This window comes from Humulus lupulus, chromosome 6 (assembly GCF_963169125.1).
Source record: "Humulus lupulus chromosome 6, drHumLupu1.1, whole genome shotgun sequence".
In the NCBI taxonomy this organism is placed as follows: Eukaryota; Viridiplantae; Streptophyta; class Magnoliopsida; order Rosales; family Cannabaceae; genus Humulus; species Humulus lupulus.
Window position 1 is genome coordinate 213,809,804 of NC_084798.1, and position 25,369 is coordinate 213,835,172.

Below are 25,369 nucleotides of genomic sequence, written 5' to 3' on the forward strand. Positions count from 1 at the left end.
TCAAATTCGTATAATTAAAAAATTTATAGTAAAAAAATCGTACAACAGAAAAAAATGCTAAATAAAATTGAACTAATAAAAACTTAACCGTATAATTGAAAAGTTTATCAAATTATAGTATATCGGGTAATTTCACTTTTATTTTTTGTCACAAAAATATTAATTCGATAGATTAATTTACACTTGTATAAACTCTTCCTCAATCCATGTTGTCATTTTCTATTTTCTTTTCTTTTCTTTTCTTTATTTTCACGTGGTCATTTTTGAATTGGGTTTATATATCCTAATTTATTATAACTTTTTAATGATAGTTTCAATATTATGTAAATAAAAATATAATTTTTCTTTTATAATGAATGAATAAATTATTTACTCACTTGTGTTTTTTTTTTTATAATTATTTTATGTTGAGTATTTAAAAATGATTTCTTGGTGGATAAAAATTGGTTGATCTATAAAATGATGTATAAAGAAATCTTGTTTAGTGGTAAGTGTTTCATATATTAACAAATCTTGTTTAGGGATCTTTATATGTCATGCATTCAATAAAAAGAGATCTATGGTCTCCCATTGTATTTGTAATTTTGTTAAAGTAAAAATAAAAACTTTTATTGAGAATACTAAGAATAGTTCAATAGTACAATGTGAGATAATCATAAAATTTATACGACCCAAATATTATATCATGTGGTCTAGTATACATAAAATAGTATTGGTCTTATTATGTTTGTTTTGTTTTTTTGTACTTTTCAAAAAACACAATCATTTACTTAATTTATGTAAAAAAACTACTTCCTTAAAAGGTAAGCATATAGATATGCTCTCTAAGTATTATGAATAACGTGAACACAAACCAAACATTTGTATTATTGTTTGGATGAATTAATCAAGTAATTAATATGGCATTTTTTTCTTTCTTATCCTAGTTTCTTACCAAAGAAATTAAAAAGAACAATTATCTATCTTATTGTACAGCATCTCTTTATTTTTAGTATTATTTTTCACTTAGGTAAAGTATGTCTAAACCATAAATTAATTTTGTAATTGTATTTGAATTGTACATTTTCTTGTCTTATTTAAGAAGCAACCATTTTTATCATCATTTGGGAGACTTTACAAGTGTATAGAGAAAAATGAAACCAAAAAAAAAAAAAAGTTCAGGTGACCAACATAGTTTTTGTAAAGTTGACTAAAATTCATTTAAACAAAAACTTACATAATAACGATCTACAATAACAAACAACATACATTTAAACAAAATGAAACACAATATACTAAAAATGTAAACTAATGTCTTCTCTCAATTCCAACATTTTGACGAGCCCTCCTCTGCTTTGATCTTTTTGCCATAAGATGCCATTGTTCTCCTTTCAATGTTTTGACAATCCCATCAATGTTTTGATCGGTAAGGAACATGTATCCGATCGAAATTCCAATAACCATTCCACTTCCAAATCCTATTAACACAATTTTCCAATCAAATCCCTTCACATGCTCCTCATTGTCCTCTTGCTGAAATTGGTGTATGGTGTCCTCGTTGCATGATTCTGAAATTGGAAACCCACATAAGCCCAAATTCTCTTTGTATGAATCGTTTGTGAATGTATCAAATTGTCGACTGCGAGGTATAAGCCCCTCCAATTGGTTCACAGAAAGATTTAAAATTTGGAGTTGATTTAGATTTGCTGCCAATTGCCATGGAATCTTCCCAACAAGCTCATTCGAGGAGAGATCTAACCATTCCAGATTGGTCAAATTTCCCAAGGATGGTGGAATATTGCAAGATATCTTGTTATGTGAAAAATTGAGCCCTTTGAGTGAGTTGAGCTTACCAAGCAATTCTGGGATCTCTCCTGTGAAGTTATTTCTTGAGAAGTCAATGAATATAAGCATGGTTTGGATTTTCTCTAACTCAGGATAATATCCTTTTATTGTCAATGAACTGCTTTCATAATATCGAATTAGTGTTGGATATTCCATGTATCTCAAGTAATCTGAAGTAGCATTCATCATTCCCACAAAATTCTTAAAATATTTTTGGGGCAAATGATCAGTAAATTCATTGCCAGAGAGATCCATGATTCTCAAATTGTGAAAGGGATGTCTCACCTTGGGATTGCCTATTGGACCTTGAAATCTATTAGATCTCAAGATAAGAACTTGGAGATTCGGAAGAGATTCCAACCACCAGGGGAATGCTCCATTTATCTTGTTGATTCCAATATCTAAAAATTTCAACTCTTTACAATTGAGCAAAAACTTTGGTAAAGAACCTTCCAATTGATTTTCTTTGAGATTCAAAACACCTAGGCAGTTTCCCTTTGCAAAATGTGAAGGAATCAAGCCATGAAGCTTATTCTTGTGCAAATCTAGCACACGGAGACTTGAATTTCCTAAGCATGGAGGAATGTTCTCACTCAAATTGTTATTTGACAAATCAAGGATTTGAAGCCTACTGAGATTGCAAATCAAATGTGATAATTCACCATCCAATGTATTGTTTGAGATTTAAAAAAACATCATTTTTAGGTGGTGGGATTGGAAGATGACCTTGAAGTCGGTTGGAGCAAAGGTTAATGAATGCTAGATTCTTCCATGGAATCTGATCTATTTGCGTTAAAGAGTTGTGAGAAATATCTAGTAAATACAATGAATCCTTACCCATATTCCATAGCCATTGGGGAACACTCCCTTCGATTTGATTGTTGGAGAGATCCAAGTATCTTAAATTTTCTAAGCTTCTTAAGGAGTATGGGAACTCACTTATGCCACATGAAGACAAATGTAATTCAGAAAGAATATTGGGCAAAGTATCATTATTATTACTGTTAGATACCAATGATAAGCTATTATCAGAAAGATAAAGAATTTGGAGCTTTTTTAACTTTGAAAATTGGTCAAACTACACGACACCACTCAAGTTATTTGAGGAGAGTTCCAAATCCGTGAGATTGACTTGCTGAAAAATTGATCTTGGGAAAGAGCCTTGTAAGTTATTAGAATATAAAGAAAGATACTCCAAAAAATTATGTTGGAATTCCTGAATGCTACCACTAAATTTGTTGGAACTTAGATCTAAATATTGTAAAGATGGAAGGGAATAGAACCAAGATGGTATTGTCCCATTAAGCTCATTTCCATATAAATCTAGAGTTTTTAAATTCAATGGAGGAGAACTCACTAATTGATGTTTTGAAGAGACACACGAAATTGAATTTTTTGTTGAGTTACTACAAATTTCTGGAATTGGGCCTACGAAATTATTCTCTGAAAGATCCAAATAGGTTAGTTGTTGTATATTTAAAATGGATGACCATGGGATATAACCACCAAAATTATTACGAGAAAGGTCTAAGGAAGTGATTTGTGTGCAGTTGTCAAGCAATGTGGAAGAAAGTTTTAAGAAATTGTAATTCCTTAGAGACAAAATGTGTAAATACTTCAACTTTCTACAAAGATGAGGTAGATCTATTACGACTCCAGATTCAGAAAGATTCAATAATTTAAGCGGGCTGCTCCAATTATATTGTGGAAAAGAACCATTGAGATTTGGGTTGTAACTCAAATCAAGTTGTTAAAGGTTTGGCAAACTGAGAACATTTTTCATTATATTTTTGTCTATATATTTTTCATTATATTTCCATACAAATTCCTGTGTTTAGACTTTAACACATTACAAAGCACTTTCGTCTTTCTTTTTGAGCTTTGAATTTAAAAACATCGATTGAGACATAGTTGAACATGATGAGATAAATAGTCAAGTAGTGGATAACCACATTGGAGATGGAAATTATCTACCAAATAAAAAGGAATTTAAGAAAAATAAATTAAAAATAAACAAAAAAGATTGTTTTCTTTTCTTTTGCTGAGATAATTGAATGTGTATCGCATAATCTATGTGTACAAATTTATCAATAATTACATCCCAGTGAAATAAAATTAGATAATTAGTACTGTATCTAATTGTAATAATGTGTACCTAATCTCAAAAATAATAATTTGACTAGTGGATCATGCAAAAGTTTTAATTAAAATTAATGTCAATTTGCCTCTCCACAAATTTCTATTATTTTAAATTTTGTAAATTTTACCCAATATTTAAATATATATATATATTGTGTCAATTTAAAAAATTATGTTTCAATTTTTTGTGGACTTTGTAAGTATTTACATGTTAACTCAACTTAAAAATTTATTTTGAAAACAAACATGTTAAAACTAAAAATGGACCTTAAATACACAATCACACTTTGGGTGTGTGGTATATATAGAGTATTAATGAATTTGACTGGCCTCCGTCAAGATGTCTGCTACATTTGGATCACTATCAAAGACAGCTAATATGGAGGGTTGACCTTTTCTTGCAAAGAGTGAAACAACCCTTTCAACTAATAAAAGAGAGTAGTTGAATTGTCGATATATAGTTTTACTTATTTAATTTGTGGTTCCAAATTTCTTTTTCCTTTTGGTCCCATTTATTTATTCCTTGATTAATTAGATGAAATTAATTAAATATATATATATATGCAAGTTTTATTATCAAAATATATAGTATAATAATGATCAAAAATATATATATATATATATATGCAACAGAAATTTTTACTAAAATGAAATATAATGACTAGACACTTGATGATGATTTTTGATATCAATATATAATGATGTTTAAAGAATGAATTATATAGTTTAGATTTCAACAAATGATTGTAACTACAGACTTATGATAAAATTTTGAACCTACAAGCAATGATAGTTAGAAAATTGTACTGATAATATATTATAAAAGAATAATTGACAGGAAAAATCTATTATCTTTACATGTTTTATACTTAACCTTTCATTCTTTATTTTTTTTTATGGTAGTACCTCCCAAACTACAATTCCACAATCCTGGTAGTTCTAGACTATTATCTGCCAACATGGATGTACTGTCCACATCATAATTTGAGGTCCAAGTCATTAATAAAAAAATATTTTGTTTAATAAATTTTTTTTAGAATAAATTAGAAACTAAGAAAAATCAAGAACACTAACAAAAGATTATGGGCTTTTATGCTATTTTTTTCTTGCTTACCCAACCCATCACAATTTTCTCGCTCTAGATCTTCTCGGCTTTTCTTATTAGCTTTGGAGATATCCCTAATCACTACAAGAAATACGACTTTTGCTTGCAGTTCTATAGTTATGCGCTGGCAAAGGAAACTTTTATCGGCGCTTTATACATAACGCCAGCAAAAGCACCCCCATTTTCGCCTATGAATCAATCTTTATCGGTGCAACTTCTTGCCGACATAAATCACCTTGTCTAGTGGGTTACATACATACCTTGTTGGCAAAGGTTGAGAACTTTTCCCTCTTAATTAAGCATGGGGTATTTTTGGTGGGAAACATAACTTTTGTCGCTACAAATTTGCGTAGGAAAAATCAAGTTGCACCGGCAAAAGTTTTTTGTGGGAAAATTCCCGTTGATGAAAACGTGGGAAAATTGGTGCCAAAAAAGTTGGTGGGAAAATTCATTTCCAGTGAAACAAATTGTGCCAGCAAAAGTAGTCGACTTTGAAAACGCCACCGTTTCATTTAGTGAACATGAATTCATGTGCTTCTTTTCTAGACCAACGAGAGTGTTCTCCTTTATATCCCAAGAATTTATTTATAAATATGACATCTCTTTCATCATTTAGGACACACCTTATCTTACACCACTTTTTTCATCTCTCTATTCTCTCCATCTTTTTATCTTTTAGAGTAGCATTTATGTAGTTTTAGAAGAATAATTTGGAGGCTCCACATCCAAATTTTCCTATTTATGTTGTAATTTTTATTTTATTTTGATAATTATGGGTTTCTAATCCACTTAAAATTATTAAGATGGAGGATGAAACAAATTGTAACTAAATAGTATTTGTTGTATGTTGATCTCCCAAACTTTGAGTAATAGAAGACTATAATTTTTCTTCTTCTAAATATTTCTTTCATCTATAATATCATGTATTTTAGATTGTTAGAACATATTTTACTTGGTTCTTAATGTTTACCCAAAAAATATTTGCTTGATGACATGGCACGATCAGGACGCACGTGGATATCATGTGACTGTTTAGTGATGACAGTCTGGTCGACCAACGACCAGGAAACAGTAAGCTGCTCAATTACAAGAAATAAGTTGAATAGTAAGGATGAAGATATGCTAACATATGTGCCAGGTCTGATCATAGGAACGAAACCAGAATTAAAAAACAGTTCTAAGATAGATATTTCTAAGATTACTAGCCAGCCATTTTAAAAGACATTAAAAATTTAAATGTTGACACTCCCCTTTTAGCTCTTTCGTCTTTCCTTTTTGAGTTTTGAATTTGAAAACATTGATTGGGACATAACTACTGAACATGATGAGATGACTTGACCATATCTATAATCATTCATAACTAATATATGAATAGAAATAGTGGATAACCACGTTTGAGATGGAAATTATCTACCAAACAAAAAGGAATTTAAGATGATTTAAATTAAAAATTAAAAATAATAATTATTTTCATTTTTGGGTGCATTAATACAACATTCCCCAATTAATACTTACTTTTTTTTGCTATAAAAAAAACTATATAGTAATTTATGTGCAAGTTTTTAGATTACTAAATAATTTTTTACACTAATTTATCTAAATAAAATTACTTATATGAAATGTACTCGGCCATTATCGTACTTGCTCCATTGTAAGCTTTGTAACTCTCTCTGAACAGAGTTTAAAGTTATGTAATCGATTGGTTTAATTAGAAATAATAAAGTTATCCCAGATATATAATACTTTCCACTATCAAATTAATCATTCTTTGTCTACTTTATTACAGCCATGTATATAAAAATATACGTGACATAAAAAATGTATTTTTTAAAATTTATTGTTAAATAACATTGTTTTGTATGATGAAGCTTTATAAAAGAAAATATTTCAAATAATAATCTTACCAATCACTTCTCCGATTTTAGTTTGTTCACTGTAAGGGGAGATTACATTTTATATAATTTTTTAATAAAATTTGCAAAAATATGATTTTTTTTAAGAACTTTCACTTATGAGTTTAGTTTTTTATATTTTTATATAAAAGTTGGTTTATAACATAATTTTACTCTTAATCAAATTTTTTATATTTAGTTAGTTATCAATAAAGTTTCTCATATTTTTTTTTCTTTAATAAGCTTTCTTATATAAACTAATAAAAATAAAATCCTCGTATTTTTTAAACAGTAATAGCATAAACACCATATTTATGAAAAATCTCTTATGTAATCTTTAATCTTTATTACCAAATTTATAAATATCCACGAGATTTATCTTATATTTATTATTTTGATAGAAGAACAATAAAACACATAAAAAAAGTTGAAAAAAGAAGAAGAAGAAGCATGATTCTGTTATTCCATTATTAATGAAGTGTTCATTAATTAGCAAACTAACAGCTTTAACAACTTTATTGCAACAGTAACTAACTACAACTACCAAACCTCTATAAAAAATCTACAACTACCAAACACTAATTCTGTTTATATAATTCTCGGTTGAAAAAACCTATGAAACTTGAGAACCAAATTAAAATAATGATAGACTTTGTTGCAGTAGTTTTTTTTTTATGTTCTAATATTTATACAGGGAACACGCATAAATGGGTTATTTTCTAAATTTGATTTTTCTGTGTTGGATAATTAATTGAAGATGGAGTGAAAAATGATGCTTGTAGCTGTAAAATCATACTTTTGAAGTTATAAAAAGAAGAAAACAGAGAAAAACAGGACAGCTCCAAAAGACCATTTTAGCTAGAAATGAAACTAACATTACAATAATAATAATTTCCTATTTCTCAAGAAAAAAAATAAGATGTGTAAAAACTTGTATTGGCTAAATTTTATTTTAGACAAAATATTTTAAGTAAATTGAGAAAAATTAGTAGCATATCCTTAATTAATTGTCACATGATTCAGCTGGTTTTAGTATGAAAATATTTTAGTGTGAATACAATAGTTTTACCATATTTATTACAATTAATTTTTATTGATAAAATATTGTATTTAAATTATCTTGTGAGAATATTTTCAGGCATTATGTCCATTCAGAGAATATGATTGGTAATGATGTGGTCATTATTGATCCGCAAGGTGAGCTGAGGATGAGTGGTGATGATGTAATAATGAACATTTGCATACTTAAATTGCAAATGATGGTCAATCTCAAGTACAAAAACACATAATAATAATAATAATAATAATAAGGAAACTAATTACTCTTATTTACTCCAAGGCATTATTTTATAAATTTATACCACCCAAAAAGACAAGAAAAAAGAGAGGAAAATAATAAAAATACAAAATACTACAACACCAACATGAGCTTTATCACAACATGAGACTAAATATAATTAAATCTAAATAAATAAGAGACACTCCTTGCCAATTATGACACCACATTGCTCTACTACAACCACTTCACAAACACACCTGCTCTTCCATTTGAGAAAAAATTAATATAACCTATGAAGATCCCAAACACAAAGCCACATCCATACCCCAATACCACAACTTTCCAAGTAAATCCATTTGCATCCTCCGATTCATTTTCTTGCTCCACGGTTGATCCTTCATATTCCTCATTGCATGGTTTGGACAGTGGAAAACCACACAAATCTAAATTTCCTTTGAATGAATCATTGCTAAAAGTATTGAACTGCTTACCATTGGGTATTGGTCCCACGAGTTGGTTTTCTGAAAGGTTTAAGATTTGGAGCCATATTAAATCGGTCAAGTGCAAAGGGATATTCCCACTTAGCTTGTTAGCAGAGAGGTCTAACCACTCAAGGTTAGTCAAATTTCCCAATGATGATGGTATGGTACCTGTGAGCATATTATGAGAAATGTTGAGGCCCTTGAGTTCGTTCAGCCCTCCAAGGAACACTGGAATCTCTCCACTAAAATTATTGCATGAGAAATCAAGAGTTACAAGGATAGTTAGGATATGCACCAACTCTAACTCATATCCTTTCATGGTCACTGTTATAGAGTCTTGGTAATAATTCTCTCCCATGTACTTCAGTTCTACATTCTTTGTATTGAAAATCATAGCTTTGAAGTTGACAAAGTATTTTGTTGGAAGAGCACCGTCAAACTCATTGTGGGACAAATCTATAATCCTTAACTCAGGAAAAGGATATTTGATTTTAGGTTTTCTTATTGAACCATAAAACCTATTAGATCTCAAGACTAAAACCCGTAAGGCTGGAAGAGAGTCTAGCCAGTGAGGAAATGAGTCGTTGAGGATGTTATTTCCAAGATCTAGGACTTCAAGATTTCTGCAATATTCTAGTGATCTTGGCAATGAGCCTTCTAAATGATTTCCATTTAGATTGAAATTTCTCAAAGTACTTCCTACTGAAAATGTGTTGGGGATAGTACCATAAAATTTGTTCCTAGAAAAATTCAAGACCGAAAGAAGTTTACTATGTTTTACAATGCATCGAGGAATGATACCACTCAAGTTATTCGAAGATATATCAAGCACCGCAAGGAATGACATGTTGCAAAAGGAAGTTGGGATCTCTCCCACAAATTGATTTTTGGATACTGAGAAGAACTGCAGATAAGATGATGCAATAATTGGAAGAGGTCCTGAGAACGAGTTCGAGCTGAGATCAAGATATGATAACCCATTCCATGGAAGAGGCTCTATATATGTTAAAAAATTGTGAGAGAGAGTCAAGTTGTAGAGAGAATTCTTTCCCACCTCCCATAACCATTTAGGAACACTTCCTTGAATCTGATTATGGGAGAGATCTAAAATTTGTAATTGTTTTGAAGATTTTAAAATGTGTGGGAACTCAGTAATGTTGCAAGAAGACAGATATAATCCCTCAAGATTATCCAAACTATAGTTTTTGGTGTTTCCAAAAGTTACTGAAATATTATTAGAGGAAAGGTCAAGATATGCTAACCTTTTGGAAATTAAAAGCTTTTCCAATTCCAAAGTACCACTGAACTTATTTGATGAGAGATCCAAATATTGGAGGTTTTGACTTTGAAATGTGGATCTTGGAGTGATGCCCAAAAACACAGTTTCACCGAATGAAGTAGTTTCAAAATCACGAATTATCTCCCCAGTAAATTGGTTGTCTCTGAGGTTTAAATACTCCAAATACGGTAGGGCATATATCCATGTTGGTATTGTCCCGTTGAGTAAGTTGTTTGATAAAATCAATTCAGTGAAATTTGGAGCATTATGCACGAGATGGTTTGACGAGTCATAAAATTGAATGTTGTCCGGAAGTGGACCAACTAAGTTACTGGAACTTAATTCCAAAGAAGACAAAGATTTTGGGATATCTTTCAATAAAAGAGGTAAGTCAATGGAGAAGGTGTTATTACGGAGACTTAAGCTGTTAAGTGCACTACTCCAATTAGATGTTGGGAGAGAGACATTTGGTGCTTCATTATCTTCTAAAGAAAGAGCGGTGAGATTCGACAACTCAAAAATACTCTCTAGTAGCTTCCTACTCAACTTACAATCGATGAGTTCTATATATGTTAAAGAGGATGAGAAGTTTTTGAAAGGGAGTGCTGGTGGGAGAGAAGACAAATCAATACCAGCTAGGTAGAACCTTGTCAAGTTGGATAAGTTTTGAGAAAGTGCTTTAAAGGTATTTTCCCCTATCATGATGACTTTATACCCCCAATGCGAATGCCCACCAAGTGCGAGAAAAACCAATTTGGAAAGATGGGATATCTCTAAAGGGACATGACCGCTGAAGTTGGAGTTGCGCAGATCAAGAGAGGTCATATTCTTGAATTTGCCAAACTCTGGTACAATAAAGGACTCTCTAAAATCATTATAAGAAAGAGAAAGCTCCTGGAGATGGTGGAGTTTGAAGAGAGTGCTGTTGGAACTGATAGTGCCTTGAAGGCTGCAACAGTTCAAATCCAAACCTATTACGTGGCCTGTAACGTTGTCACACGTGATTCCCTCCCACGTGCAACAATTGGTTTTGTTATTCCAGGTGTCTGTAGGATGAAATACAGTTCCATTCTCGTATGGCTTATAACAGATGACATCTCCAAGAGCAATTAATTTGAATAATGAGGTCTTGAGTTGGAGAAGGGCAGAGCTTTCATGAGGATGGCATTGGGGTGCATGGTGAGGAGAAGACGAAGATGATGAAATGACAAGTTGAGAATGGATGAGGAAGAAGAAGAATACCAAATAATATAACAACATCCTCATATCTCTCTCTCTCTCTCTTTTATTATACAAAACTGAAAAATCTATATATTGTTTGATGAAAGTGTATAATGGCATCTCATTTTATAATGATGAAGATTCCACATGTTCAAACCATGGGAGTCCAGGTGGTGGTGGGACCTTTATGTAAAGATTCAACGAAGAAACTTCAAGAGCATTATTAGACTAATATATAATTGGATATATGTATATTCGACAGTAATTAAGATAAATGATATATATATATCTATTATATACAAGATAAATAAAAAATCAACATTAAAAAGACATTCTGCATAACGCGTGTTGGTCAATTATATGATTTGGACAATGTTTAACGAAGTGATATATGTTGCATGTATGTTTTTTTTTATGTGTAAATTAATTTGTGTACTATGTATATTATTTATAATTTTCTAAAAATGACTAGATACTTATTTTACAAAGATAAAGGTAAAAACACCCTACGGAAAGGGATTAAACTAAGATAAATGTTATATGTATATCTATCTATATAATAAATTATTAGTTTTAACGGTTTTTTATATTTTTGATGTTAACTTTAACAAAATATTCTTATATTTAAAGATAATTTGTAAACACTTAAACTTAAATAAAATAAAATAAATAATTAAAAAAATATATTTTTAAGATACTTTACAATAATAATTATTTAAAAATAATAAATAATTAAACAAATTAAAATATGATATTTTAAAGATATTTTACAATAATAATTGTTTAAAAATAATAAATAATTAAAGAAATTAAAATATGATATTTTTGAGATATTTTACAATGATAATTATTTAAAAATAATAAAACCATACTTTTTATAACTTAAATAAAATTTAATTAAACTTAAAATCACTTACTAGAATAATATTATATTAAACATGTAATATAATACTAGGCAGAAGCAACGTGCAATGCACGTTTGCTTAATTTTAAAATTGTAAACATTGTCTATAATTTTAACGAAAACTGGTTCAATAGTTTTTTTAAAATATTTATATATATATAATAGAATGAATTATAATTCTATAGTATATATAGATATTTGTAGCAATAATCTATATATATATATATAACATCTAAACACAATATTAACATAAATATATATATTTACATGACTACATGACATATATACATATATAAAATACAATAATATATAAAAATAGATTGAAAAGAAATCTCCAAGTCTTCCATGTAAAAAGCAAGTCGTCCACTGATCAATAACAATAATAAAAGTATGATAGGACTAAAGTTTGGTTGGAAATCTTTGCTGACAACTAATTTTGGGTTGAAAATTCAGACTAGAATGTATTTATTTAAGAAAGAATAATACGTGAACTTAAAATATATTCTTAAACATTATATACAATTTACATATGTTAAAATTGAGATTTGCTATTTTAAAAATTATATTCTTTTCATTCCCACTCACCTTTTTTTTTAAGTTTACCACAATTCACACCTTTCTTTTTCTAAATAAAAAACAATTTTGTTACAACACCGAAAGCAGAATAATTATTTGTGAATGATCTTGATAAGCATCAAACTTTATAAAGATAAAGTTGTTTTCATGGTTCTTTATATGTAGAGTGTTTCCACGATGTACTATCAAACTTTGTAAGTTATAATAATTCAAACATTCTTGAATCAAAGCTATATATGTATGTGTTACAAATGAATAGGCTGATCGAAATTATACTATAATTATGTGTGCTTACAATATATGTATATATAAAAATTATTTGAAACTTTATGTTATAAATTTCAAATTATTTTTTATATTTAAAACATATTTCAAGGAGTTTTAAACGTTAGAAATATATATTTTTATTAAATAATTAAAATTGAGACAAATTTGATTTAAAATGTAACTTTTGCAACAAAAAAATACTCTGTGACTTAGTATTTTTTTTAAATGATATATGCTTATTATCCACGTGGACAACTCGAGTTTCAAGTGGCCACACGTGGTGTTAGGCGTCCTGGGTCTAACTCAAACAAGAGATACGAAGACTGTGAAGCGCAAGCTCAGAATATTAAAATAGCTGTTGAAGCACGAACTTGAATGAGATATCCAACTCGTGGTAATTCTATTATATTGCATACCTGTGGATCCCCAGAAACTCGGGGTCTTTTTATACGTTTATTTATGATCAGGCTGTAATATTTAATTTTCTAGATATTAGGAGAATATTTACTTTGTGATCAAATCATATCTCAATATAAATAAGAAATATATTTATTAAATGTAATAATTAAGTAAATGCGTGATTGACTTACGCGGTTATCCAAACTTGTTCATGGAATTCCCTTATAAATATTGTGAAATATTAGACAGGGAGAGGGACCATTATTCTGTAATACCGAAATTCTGCCAAAATAGAGAGAGAAAAACATCAATAATATAGACTCGTGGACTAGGTTAATTTTAATTACTGAATTACGTAAAAATTATGTGTTCTTGAGTGAATTCATCTATTTTTCATTACGGTTTATTAAGCACTAATCTACTTAATTATTTCTTAATACACTATTGACGAAAAATTGCGTCAACAAACACACTTATATAATTGTAACAATTTTCTCTATAAAGCCATCCCATAGTATTTAATGATAATATAAATTAAATTTAAAATAATATGTTTCGTAATTGTAATAAACAAAAGCAGCTCAATTTAAGCACAATTAATTACTTATAAGTACTATAAGGAGTAAAACAAAATGACAATGAAATAAAATTTACCAGATAAAAGAAGAAATCTCAAAGTCTTCCAAGTAAAATAAAAGTGTAATCTTGGTGCCAAGCCAATTTAGTTTTAGCTTTGTCATGTGCCAATTTTAGTTTAGTTTTGTGTTGTGCCAATATTTGATTTGACTTTATTATTATTATTATTTTATTAAATTTTTTTACATAATTAATGTTATAAGTTTAGTGCCTATTTATGGTTTTATTTTTTTGCTATATTTTCATGTAACTTATAATCCCTTCGGTTTGTATTTATTATAGTTTAGTTTTTATTTTTTGCTAGATTTTTTTAGAAGAATGGAAATAATATCTGAATAGAAGAAACTTGTACGCCATCAAACTTGCACGCCTGAATATATTAGTTTTTATTTTTTATTTTTTTAAGAATAAATAAATAGATAAAAACTTGAGCTGAAATATGTGTCTAGGTACTAAATTAAAACGAATATAATATAAAAGTAGATAGAAAAGAAATATCCAAGTCTTCCATCTAAAAAAGCAAGTCGTCCACTCATGATCTTTTCTTTGCTAACAACTAATTTTGGTTTGGAAATTCAAACTAGAATGCAGTTTTTTCAAAATATATTTTAAAACATTACACATAATTATAACTTAATTTAATTTAACCAATCATGATGATAAAAATTGGAACTTATTGGGTGTATATTTATCATTAATATTTATAAAGAGTATGATTTTTTTTAAGTCAATGACTACTATATTCACATTATCATATCTTTTCGTTCACACCGTCACTTGTTTTGGTCAATTAAGTTTACCACAATTTACACTTTTCTTTTTCTAAATAAAAATAATTTTGTTACAAGACCGAAAGCAGGATAATTATTTGTGAATGCTCTTGATAATCATCAAATTTTATTAATATAAAGTTGTTTTCATGGTTCTTTATATATAGAGTGTTTCCACCAAGTACTAAACTTTTTATGTGTTTGGTAAAAAATTTATTTTTGAATTTTTTAAGCATAAAAATGAAAATATTATTTTATTTTTGTTTCTTTATTTAAAAAAAAAATATGTGTTTGGTAACTATTTTTGTTTTGTATTTTTAAAAACAAAAAATAATAAACGCATTTGATAAATTTTATTTTATTTTTTTGTTTAACAATATGATGTGTTGATTTGAAGAATAGAAGAAAAAAAAGAAAGAAAAAATCGAAAACGGTTTAAAAAAATTTTGAAAATGAAAAAAATTCTATTTTCAAAATTTAATAAATTTTAATTAAAATTTAAAAAAATAATAAATCAAATTAGAGTTACCAAACACATTTTATGTTTAATTGTCAAATTTTTAATTAATTAAATAAAAAACTATTTCTTTAAGTGTTACCAAACATAATAATTCAAACATTCTTGGATCAAAGCTATATATGTATGTGTTACAAATGAATGGGTTGATCAAAATTATACTATAATTATGTGTGGTTACAGTACATGTATATATAAAAATTATTTGAAACTTTATTAATAAAGACATCTAAATTATTATCCATGTAATATACTTACCTAACATAACATAAATCAATTGTCTAATGTATATAACAATCATTTTCTATGACAGACCAGAAAAAAGACAATCTTGTTAGGCCATAACGTGATTGTTACCTAACATAACATAAATCAATTGTTTAATAAATGTGAATCGTATTTTTGAGTGGTAATAGCTTTAGCTGAATCATTATTTTGCTTAGAAATTATTAAACTAAACGTAATGGAGGTGCAAAGTAAAGGTAATTAACAAACTGAAGTTTTCTATGGAAAGAGAGTTAATTAGTTAAAATAATAAAATTTTCTTTGGTCCCAACGTTTACTTGACTAAATTTCACTTAGTGGATGACATTTATTTATTATAGTCAAAAAAATAATGTTGAAAAAGAATTATATTAGAAAAATAATAATATTGGGTTATCTCAACTTATGTATTGGGTTGGAAATCTTGTAATTTTATCGTTGTCCTACATATATATCAAGTCAACAAATTTTCTACAACTCACAAATTCATCAATAAGTATTTGTATCTTATAAATACGTGTAGCTTCATCTATATAAATAGTACAGACAATATATACTAATTAATTACAATCTATTAAAATATATTAAATTTTTATACTATATATATATATATTTAAGAAACTAATTTCAAGCGTTACCATATATTATTTAATTGAATATTTATAATTTAAAAAGTTTCAGATAAATAATTTCTGAAAATAAAATTTAGCAATGAAGTTCTTTAATTATATAAACTGTTATTTGTTTTTACTTTTTTTTACAAAATTTTTAGTCTATGAATGAAAATTTAGAATTTTTATCATAAACTATACAATATATTTATTTTAAAAAATAACAATAGAAGTTTATAATATATAAGAAAATATCAACTTTTTATGTAGAAAATATAAAATTGTGTTTAAAAAATAAGCTATAAGAGCTAAATCGCTACAATTTTTATAACTCATGTACAGACTTGACACTACAAAAATCAGGGCCTATACCGAGAACAAATGTCCTCGGTATAAGCCGAAATGTCCTCGGTATATCTTATACCGAGACAATGTCGTCGGTATACAGTTGTCGGTACAGCCGCGTCGGTAAAAACAAAACGTCTACCGACGACATTAAAAATGTTCTCGGTATACGTTTTACCGAGGATAATGTCCTCGGTAGAAAGTGACAAATGTCCTCGGTACAACAAACCTCAATTTCTCATCGTACTGGTACATACCGACATCTTGGTGGTATATACCGAGGACAATGTCCTCGGTATAGACTTGTCCCCAATTTTTTTTTATATTTGTTATTCCCTTATTTATTTATTTATTTTGAATTAAATATAAGAAAATAGAATAAAATTAAAACACTTATATTAAAGATATAAAAAAAAACATAAGAGTGTATTCGTTGAATTAAAATAAAGACTTGTCTTAAACATGATAATGTAATAGTCAATTGTAATAAAATTCATACATAAGTCCTACTGAGTCGGTGCTCCAACATCAGGATCATCGGGTGGTGGTGGTGGGGCAGATTGAGATCCCGGGGTGATACAATGAGTCCGGACATGCTCCTCTAACTGTCGAAGACGCTCTCTCATCTCAGACAACTCTTCATCTCTAGTTTGTGAAGGACGAAAATCAAATGGAGTTCGGTCCCTTATGTTAAGGATACGTCCATATCCTTTCTGGTGGCCCCGTCGTTTTCCGAAGACATTTTGTACCAAAGATATGTCTTCATCTTCAGGCGCACTCGAAACTGGTGTGGAACTCTCAGTATCAGTTGCCTGTGTCTGCTGTGTGTCGCGGTATGCACGCAATTCCTCCTGTGATACAATGTATAATGTAATTAAAATTTTGAAACAATTAAAAATTTGAAAAATGTTTAAAAAAACTTAACGTACCCAAGTATTTTTTGCTGTCTCTGTCACCCACCCTGTGCCTGATTTATGGTGAGTATCCATCCAGCTATCCGGGATGGACTCAAGTTGCCCAGTCTCTAAATTGCGCTGTCACGTACATATATTTTTATAAAATTAATAATTAAACGTAAATAAGAAAAATAAACTAAAAAATAATTAATTAACTAACCTTTTTATAGCGTAAGGCTGGGATTGACTGAGAACCTCCATAGCTAAGCTCTTTCAATTTCTTTCTATTTTCCTTGTTGACCACAGAACGTTTCTGCAAAAAGTTATCGTTAGTAATATATTTAATTAAGATAGTTAAGTTTAGCAAGAAATTAATACCGTAATTTCTGGGCGACGGAAAAAATCAATTGCTTTTTGCCACTGCGTATCCGTGCAACCACCATAACGATTTTGTGGCCCATTAATCGTTAAGTGCTCTTTAATATCGTACTTCCAGTCAGAATACTTTTTAGCACACGAAGTATCAATGCCTCTCAAGATCCCAGGCATATGCCCTTCTCCATATCTAGTACGCCCAATATCAAACAAATCATCCTAATTTACAAACATTTATTAGTAAATATCATATATAACATAAAATAAGAATTAAGATAAAAATACATAAACTACTTACTTCCAAATGTGCAAGTATTCTTTCTTTCGAGGCATTTGGTACTTTTGACCATTGAGGACAGTCCGGATCTGTGTACTGTCGAACAAGTAATCCGAGCTCTCTTGAGAAATTTGAGCTGTACTCTCCGATCTCTTTATATGTTCTCCCCCGCACATCCCACTCGAGAGGGAGAGGACGCCCCAACTGTTCCCTCTTTTCCCGCGTGTTCAATCCCTTATGGCGTCCACGTTTACTTGGAGGCGCTATTGTATGCAAATTCAATATTTTAAAATTAATATGGATTAATTGTTAAATTTTAAGGAGTATATCAATGTGTAAAATATTACCTCGTTCACAATCAGCTGGGATATCTGCCGGTCCACGTGGAGGATCGCATCCTCCACCATCACCCCCGTGAGATTGAGCAATAACATCAGCCATATCTGTCAAATTAATCGATATTAAAATTACATTTATCAGTTAAAAATGACAATATAAAATTATTTATTGTTAAAAATAATTACTTCAACATATTATAAAATTACCACTTAATTATCACTATAATAATCTTCACTATCATCATCGGTTTCTATGTGTTCATCTTCCTCTTCATCATCTTCATATTCAACCTCCTCCTCCTCCTCCTCCACTTCCTCTTCCTCCTCCTCCTCTTCTTCTTCCATTTCCTCCTCCCTCTCCTCCTCAATTGCAACATTATCTATCTCAACAAATTGTAATGGAGCCCCCGTACGTTCAAAGCTGATTTGTGGCAACGGTCCAAGATCAACGAATAATTGGAAATTAGAGGAACTAGTGTCGTGCATAACATCTACTTCTACATCCTCCGCTTGTTCTTCAACTAGTGGGATGTCCCACACATTTCTGTGATGCACTTCTTGGACGACTTTCCAATGAGATTTATTTTTAAGGTCTTCAATGTAGAAAACTTGGTTAGCCTGAGTTGCTAAGATAAATTTATCATCTTTGAAGGCCTCCGAACTGGTTTTGATACTCGTTATGTTTTGCTCAAACTTTAATCCTGAAGACCGATTAGTGTCAAACCATTTGCACTTAAATAATACAACAGAACAACCAGAAAGATAAGACATCACTAAAACTTCTTCCAACTGGCCGTAATAAGTACTATTTTCGACACCCGCTACAGAGACTCCACTATTTTGAGTTTTGCGATTCTTGTCCCTGTCATAACACAAAAATCTTACTCCATTTACAACACACCCAGGGTACGACGCAACACGAGTTGAAGAACCGTTTGCTAAAGAGATTAATTCTTCATCTACTTCCAAGGATCCTGTTTGTCGAAGATGATAAATCTTATTATAAAACCAATTAGGAAATTCCTCTCTATGTAATTGGTCTAGGTTTTCAACACCTCTAGTCTGTAAAATTTCCCTATGCTCTCTGCAAAAAACAAAAACAACTAATTTAAGAGCTACTAATAAGAGTTATAATAAACATGCAATGAAATGATGAACTACTTTAATTACTTACCGAAGATATGGCAAGATCTCATTGCAGTTGTTTAGAATATACCAATCTGCTATTTTCTTCACTTCATCTTCCAAAATTGTCAATGATTTCTTACCAATTGGACGACCCTGAGATCGAAAGACCGACATCTTTTTAAGTGATGGACCAACATCTACATTTCGGTCTGGACGATTGAACTTTGTCTCAACACCTTTCAAGTACATGGAGCAAAATGTTAATGCCTCATCAACCACATATCCTTCTGCTATTGAGCCCTCTGGACGTGCTTTGTTACAGACATAATTCTTCAATTTTTTCATATACCTTTCAAAAGGATACATCCACCTCATGTGAACCGGTCCTCCAAGTATTGCTTCTTCCGGTAAATGTATTAGTAGATGGACCATGATATCGAAAAAAGCAGGTGGGAAAATATTCTCTAACTTGCAAACAATCTCAACAATTGAAGTTTGGACTTTTTCTAAATCTGAGACTTTTAGAGTTCTCGCACAAATGAGCTTGAAGAAAGTGCATAACTCAATAATAGTTGTACTCATTGATTTCTCTAGGAATGCATGCACACCAACTGGCAAAAGGCGTTGCATAATGATGTGACAATCATGCGATTTCAAACCAGTTATCTTATTGTCATTGTCAATCACATTTTTCCTTAGGTTAGATCCAAAACCATCTGGAAACTTCACTGATTTAAGAAATCGACAAAACTTTTGGCGATCTTCAACAGTGAAAGTGAATTTGGCCGCAGGCTTTTGTATCCGACCATTCAACTTCCTCAGCTGTAACTCTGGTCTCATCTTCATCTTCTCCAAGTCTACTCTGGCACTAACTGTGTCTTTGGTCTTATTCTCCAGCCCAACTATTGTGCCTACTAAACTGTCACACACATTTTTCTCAACATGCATAACATCTAGATTGTGTCGCAGCATTATGTTGGCCCAATATGGGAGCTCAAAAAATATACTTTTTTTCCGCCAACCAACTTGCTCTTTTGTACGCTTTCTTTTTTGGCCGCCATAACTGACATGCTTACCAGGAAGAGAATCAGGTATAAAACTCATTTGTGTGAACATTTCTTGCATGGTTAATGGCTGTGGTGGTAATCTCTTTTCAACGACACCATATGTCTTCTTGTCCCTTCTAATGACATGTCTGATTGGTAAAAAATGTCTATGACCATAAAAAGCAACCTTCTTTTGTAAACGAATAGATGGTGTTGCCACATTGCAAGTAGAGCAAGCATGATAACCTTGAGCAGTCCATCCAGAAAGGCTACTCCTTGCTGGGTAATCGTTTATAGTCCACATCAAAGCTGCCCGAAGAGTGAAGAAACTGCCATCGACTGCATCTCGAGTCTGTACACCAGTCACCCATAATTCTTTTAACTCATCAATCAATGGTCTTAAGAAAACATCAAAATCTTTTCCTGGCGAATGAGGTCCCGGAATTAATAAACTCAACATGAAATTAGTTTCTCTCATGCACAACCATGGTGGCAAGTTATATGTCGTCAACACTACTGGCCACATACTATAAGACAGACTCATATTACCAAAGGGATTGAATCCATCTGCAGCCAATCCAAGCCGCACATTCCTGGGTTCCATTGCAAATGTTGGATTATTTCGGTCAAAGTCCTTCCAAGCTTTCCCATCAGCAGGATGACGCAATACACCATCTTCTTTTATACGTTGCTCGTGATGCCATCTCATATGTTGAGCAATGTGCCTCGATGCATATTTTCGCATTAACCTAGGGGTTAAAGGAAAATAACGCATCACTTTATGAGGCACTTTCTTTCCCTTGGTGTTCTTGTCCACCCATCGATCCTCTCCACAAACAGGACATTTGCTTTTTCCAGCATGTTCTTTCCAAAACAGTGCGCAATCATGCTTGCAGACATGGATTGACTCGTAGCCCAATCCAAGTTTCCGCAACAACCTTTTCGCTGCATAGTGCGATTTTGGAAGCTTATTTGGGGCTGGAAATGCATCATGTAACAACTCCAGCATTCCATCAAATATTTTGTTGGGAATTTTTCCCAACACTTTGAAATGCATTAACTTCACTAGGAAATTCAATGAAGTGTAATTTTGACACCCGGGGAATAATGGAGCCTCGATCTCAGCAAACAAATCGTTATAATGTTGCCCACTCCTGTAGTCAGTTGTAGGTATCTCTTGACCGCGCTCATTCTCCGCTTGTTCGTCATTGTCATTTTGCATAAGATCAGTGAGAACATCCATCATCTCATCTTCATCATTTTGATCTATCCGAGCTCTCATTGGTATTATTTCATCCTCTCCATGCCAATGCCAATTGGTATATTTCCGTAGAAAACCATTTACAAAAAGATGATTTTCTAATACATCAATTGTCTGAAATTCAACGTTGACACACCTCCTACACGGACATTTCACCAATCCCCTTGAGTCAACGCACTGCCGGGCTCTCTGGAGAAAATCCATCACACCAGCCTCATACTCATCGGATAATCGATCTGTCAAATTAATCCAACTCTTGTCGATCGACATTGTATGAATGTAGCACTGCACGGAACACTAATCATCAAACTTACAATCAATTTGTGTGTGTCCTAATTCAGAGAGAGGCAAATGTAAGAGTCTTCAATGACTCACCCTCTCTAAACGGGTCTAAGGCTTCTTGTGATGAACACTAAAAAAATATAATATTATCACTATGTGATAATAATACTATTATATCTTTGGTAATAATTTCTTATTACCAAAGAAAAAAGCAAATATAATTAAATATGTTTTTTTAATGTCTTATGCTTTTTGAAGTTAATTATGTTGTTTTATGATATCTAACTATAATATATTTCAGTGTAAATATTATTAAACTTATTTAAATTTGACATATTAATTTAGTATTTATTAAATTACATATTTTACTTATGCTTTATTGAATAGTTTGATTAATTTAAACAAAATTTCTAAAATTTGTTTAAAATTTATTTAACTACTTTAGGATTAATTTTTATTTTTATTAAAATTTAGTTGCATAATGTTAATGTTAATTTTTTTTATTCTTAATTTTAAAATATATTATTTATATAAAAAACATAAATTATTCAAAAATTGAAAAAAAATATTAAAAAAAATACAGAAAAATTAAAAACAACTAACAAATAATATTAAAAACATATTTTTTTAATTTTAATTTTAATAATGATTAAAACTAACAAATATTAAATTTAATTTTTTTAATTTTAATTTTAATTTTAATAATGGTTTTCTAATAATATATTTGTTAATTTTATTTAATCAGAACTAACACATATTATTTTTTTACATATTAATTTAGTATTTATTAAATTACATATTTTACTTATGCTTTATTGAATAGTTTGATTAATTTAAAAAAAAATTCTAAGATTTGTTTAAAATTTATTTAACTACTTTAGGATTTAATTATTACTTAAATTATTTAATTAATGTTTATTTTTATTAAAATTTAGTTGCATAATGTTAATGTTAATTTTTTTAATCTTAATTTTAAAATAAATGATTTTACTTATCAATTCACTATTTATTAAATTAGAAATTTTATTGAGTACTTCTACTAATATTCACAATATCTCTAAATTTTACAATTCTATAAAAAATTCGGCAGCATAACGACTATATTTTCATCTATCCCAAAATTTAAAATCCTGCAAATAACACATAAAAAATATCCAGACCCAGATCATGCAGAGAGCATTACAAATTCATTTTAAATAACTATATAATTTATAATTATTAGTCTAAATTTTATTAATTATTCAATTTTCTAACCAAAATATTAAAATTCTACTAAAAATTAACAACAACAAATTAATCATCAATATTCATAAAATCTGAATTTTTACTACTAACATAAGCAAAAAAATTAAAATTGACAACAACAACATACTAACATTACCACCAAAATTTTCAAATTAACACTCAAATATTTAATATGTTTACTAATATGTTTAATACACATAAAATTCACCAAACACAACATAGAATTTATTTAAAAAAAATACTAATTAATCATTTAACAATTTTCTAATTCCTAATATCATTTTTACTAATACTTATTTTGAAAACCTAAAAATAAATACATTCTATCTAATATAATTATTTCAGATTTTTATTAAAATTAATATTATATTATTTATATAAAAAAACATAAATTATTCAAAAATTGAAAAAAAAATTAAAAAAATACAGAAAAATTAAAAAAAACTTACCAATGCCTTCAATATCTTGCTAGCAATCCCTATAATCCAACAAAAACCGAATACCCAACCTTCAAACAAAAATTAGAAAATATCATTATACAATTTCATAAATATATATATATATAAAATGAATAAATAAACCATACCTTCAACAAATACACAGAAATTCCTTCACCCTTGGCAATTTTGGGGCTTAAAACCGAGCTTTTATGGAGGAAAACGACTATAATCGGCGGAGGGAGGCGGAGGTTTCGGAGAAAACCCAGAGAAACCAGAGAGGAAGGAGAAGGGGCTTCGCGGCTGAGTGTGATATTTATAAACCCTATACCGAGAACATGTTCTCGGTATAGGTCCTCGGTATAGCAACTAAACCTATTCAGAACCGCGAAAATGTCCCGCGCATATGAAATGTCTATACCGAGGACATGTTGTCGGTATAATGTTCTCGGTATTGAACCTTTTTTTTGTAGTGTGATTAAAAAAAATATCAATTTTGCTTTCGTTGTATAAGAAATATAGATGAAATTAACCAGCAAAATCATATATGTATACATTAATTAAGTAACTTACACATTTTAATATACAAGAAATGATAATATAATATATGTGATAATGGTGTACTTAGAAGAATTTATTTATTTCGACCACTCACAATGGGTAAGTTATAATAGCTCAAACTATAAAATTTTGCTCTAAATCATCAAAACAAATTATCACTTTTATTTTAGCTCACTATATTTTTAACTCCACGTGTCCCTACAAAAAACAAGGGCTATACTGAGAACAAAAGTTGTCGGTAAAAGTCCAAATGTTCTCAGTACAGCTTCTACCGACAACATGTTCTCGGTACATCCTCGTCGGTAGAGGAAAACTTATACCGAGGACATTGAATATGTTCTCGGTATAGGATGTGTCGAGGACATTGTCCTTGATATAGAGTTGACAATATTGTCGGTGAAACTTGTCCAATTTTGTCATTTAGGTGGGCTATACCGAGCACACTGTCATCGGTATAGACTGAACCGAGATTTTTTTTTATATGTGCAATGTTTATTTATTTATTGCTTTAATTTGAATTAAATATAAAACAATAGATTAAAATTAAAACACTGATATTAAACATATGTTGAGTAATGTGCCTCGATTCATATTTTCGCATTAACCTAAGGGTTAAAGGAAAATAACGCATCACTTTATGAGACATTTTCTTGCCCTTGGTGTTCTTGTCCACCCATCGATCATCCCCACAACACAAGACATTTGCTTTTTCCAACATTTTCTTTCCAAAACAGTGCCCAATCATGCTTGCAGACATGGATTGACTTGTAGCCCAATCCAAGTTTACGCAACAACCTTTTCCCTGCATAATGCGATTTTGGAAGCTTATTTGGGGCTGGAAATGCATCATGTAACAACTCCAGCATTCCATCAAATATTTTGTTGGGAATTTTGCCCAACACTTTAAAATGTATCAACTTCACTAGGAAATTCAATGATGTGTAATTTTGACACCCAGGGAATAATGGAGCATCGATCTCAACAAACAAATCGTTATAATGTTGCCCACCCCT

The 25,369-nt window shown here is 30.1% G+C and overlaps 3 protein-coding genes across 4 annotated transcripts; all 3 read right to left on the reverse strand.

Moving 5' to 3' along the window:
* Nucleotides 1–1,287: 1,287 nt before the first annotated feature.
* LOC133786014 (receptor like protein 22-like) lies at nucleotides 1,288–10,702 on the reverse strand. Its single transcript, XM_062225226.1, has 3 exons — nucleotides 8,565–10,702; nucleotides 2,649–2,825; nucleotides 1,288–2,452 (listed from the first exon to the last, which is right to left on the reverse strand). The coding sequence occupies exons 1-3, from the start codon at nucleotides 10,700–10,702 to the stop codon at nucleotides 1,288–1,290; spliced, it is 3,480 nt and encodes a 1,159-aa protein (XP_062081210.1).
* A 6,187-nt stretch (nucleotides 10,703–16,889) lies between these two features.
* Nucleotides 16,890–24,265, reverse strand: LOC133783190 (uncharacterized). Of its 2 annotated transcripts, XM_062222739.1 has the most exons (8): nucleotides 23,945–24,265; nucleotides 23,808–23,866; nucleotides 20,817–22,116; nucleotides 18,080–18,321; nucleotides 17,785–18,000; nucleotides 17,627–17,719; nucleotides 17,440–17,544; nucleotides 16,890–17,361 (listed from the first exon to the last, which is right to left on the reverse strand). In XM_062222739.1, the coding sequence occupies exons 3-8, from the start codon at nucleotides 22,099–22,101 to the stop codon at nucleotides 17,017–17,019; spliced, it is 2,286 nt and encodes a 761-aa protein (XP_062078723.1). In that variant the 5' UTR covers nucleotides 22,102–22,116; nucleotides 23,808–23,866; nucleotides 23,945–24,265; the 3' UTR covers nucleotides 16,890–17,016. The 2 variants fall into 2 exon arrangements, with proteins under 2 accessions (XP_062078723.1, XP_062078722.1); XM_062222738.1 differs by lacking the exons at nucleotides 16,890–17,361; nucleotides 17,440–17,544; nucleotides 17,627–17,719 and having other exon boundaries at nucleotides 17,957–18,321; nucleotides 19,792–22,116.
* LOC133783191 (uncharacterized) lies at nucleotides 18,607–19,785 on the reverse strand. The gene is made up of 2 exons (XM_062222740.1): nucleotides 19,571–19,785; nucleotides 18,607–19,480 (listed from the first exon to the last, which is right to left on the reverse strand). The coding sequence occupies exons 1-2, from the start codon at nucleotides 19,771–19,773 to the stop codon at nucleotides 18,607–18,609; spliced, it is 1,077 nt and encodes a 358-aa protein (XP_062078724.1). The 5' UTR covers nucleotides 19,774–19,785.
* Nucleotides 24,266–25,369: the final 1,104 nt, after the last annotated feature.

Excerpts from the sequence above, each read along its gene's own strand:
- LOC133786014 (XM_062225226.1), bottom strand. The coding sequence starts at position 10,702 with ATGATAGGGGAAAATACCTTTAAAGCACTTTCTCAAAACTTATCCAAC. Across the intron at positions 2,826-8,564 it reads TGGAAAGTTGTGGTATTGGG|TAATAATAATGATACTTTGC; the intron begins GTATGGATGTGG and ends GGTATCTAACAG. Across the intron at positions 2,453-2,648 it reads AATATGGGTAAGGATTCATT|GCTTCAAATCCTTGATTTGT; the intron begins GTATTTACTAGA and ends CAATCTCAGTAG.
- LOC133783191 (XM_062222740.1), bottom strand. The coding sequence starts at position 19,773 with ATGTACTTGAAAGGTGTTGAGACAAAGTTCAATCGTCCAGACCGAAAT. Across the intron at positions 19,481-19,570 it reads GAGATCTTGCCATATCTTCG|AGAGCATAGGGAAATTTTAC; the intron begins GTAAGTAATTAA and ends TGTTTTTTGCAG.
- LOC133783190 (XM_062222738.1), bottom strand. The coding sequence starts at position 22,101 with ATGTCGATCGACAAGAGTTGGATTAATTTGACAGATCGATTATCCGAT. Across the intron at positions 18,322-19,791 it reads AAGGATATGTGGTTGATGAG|CGCCTCCAAGTAAACGTGGA; the intron begins GCATTAACATTT and ends TGCATACAATAG.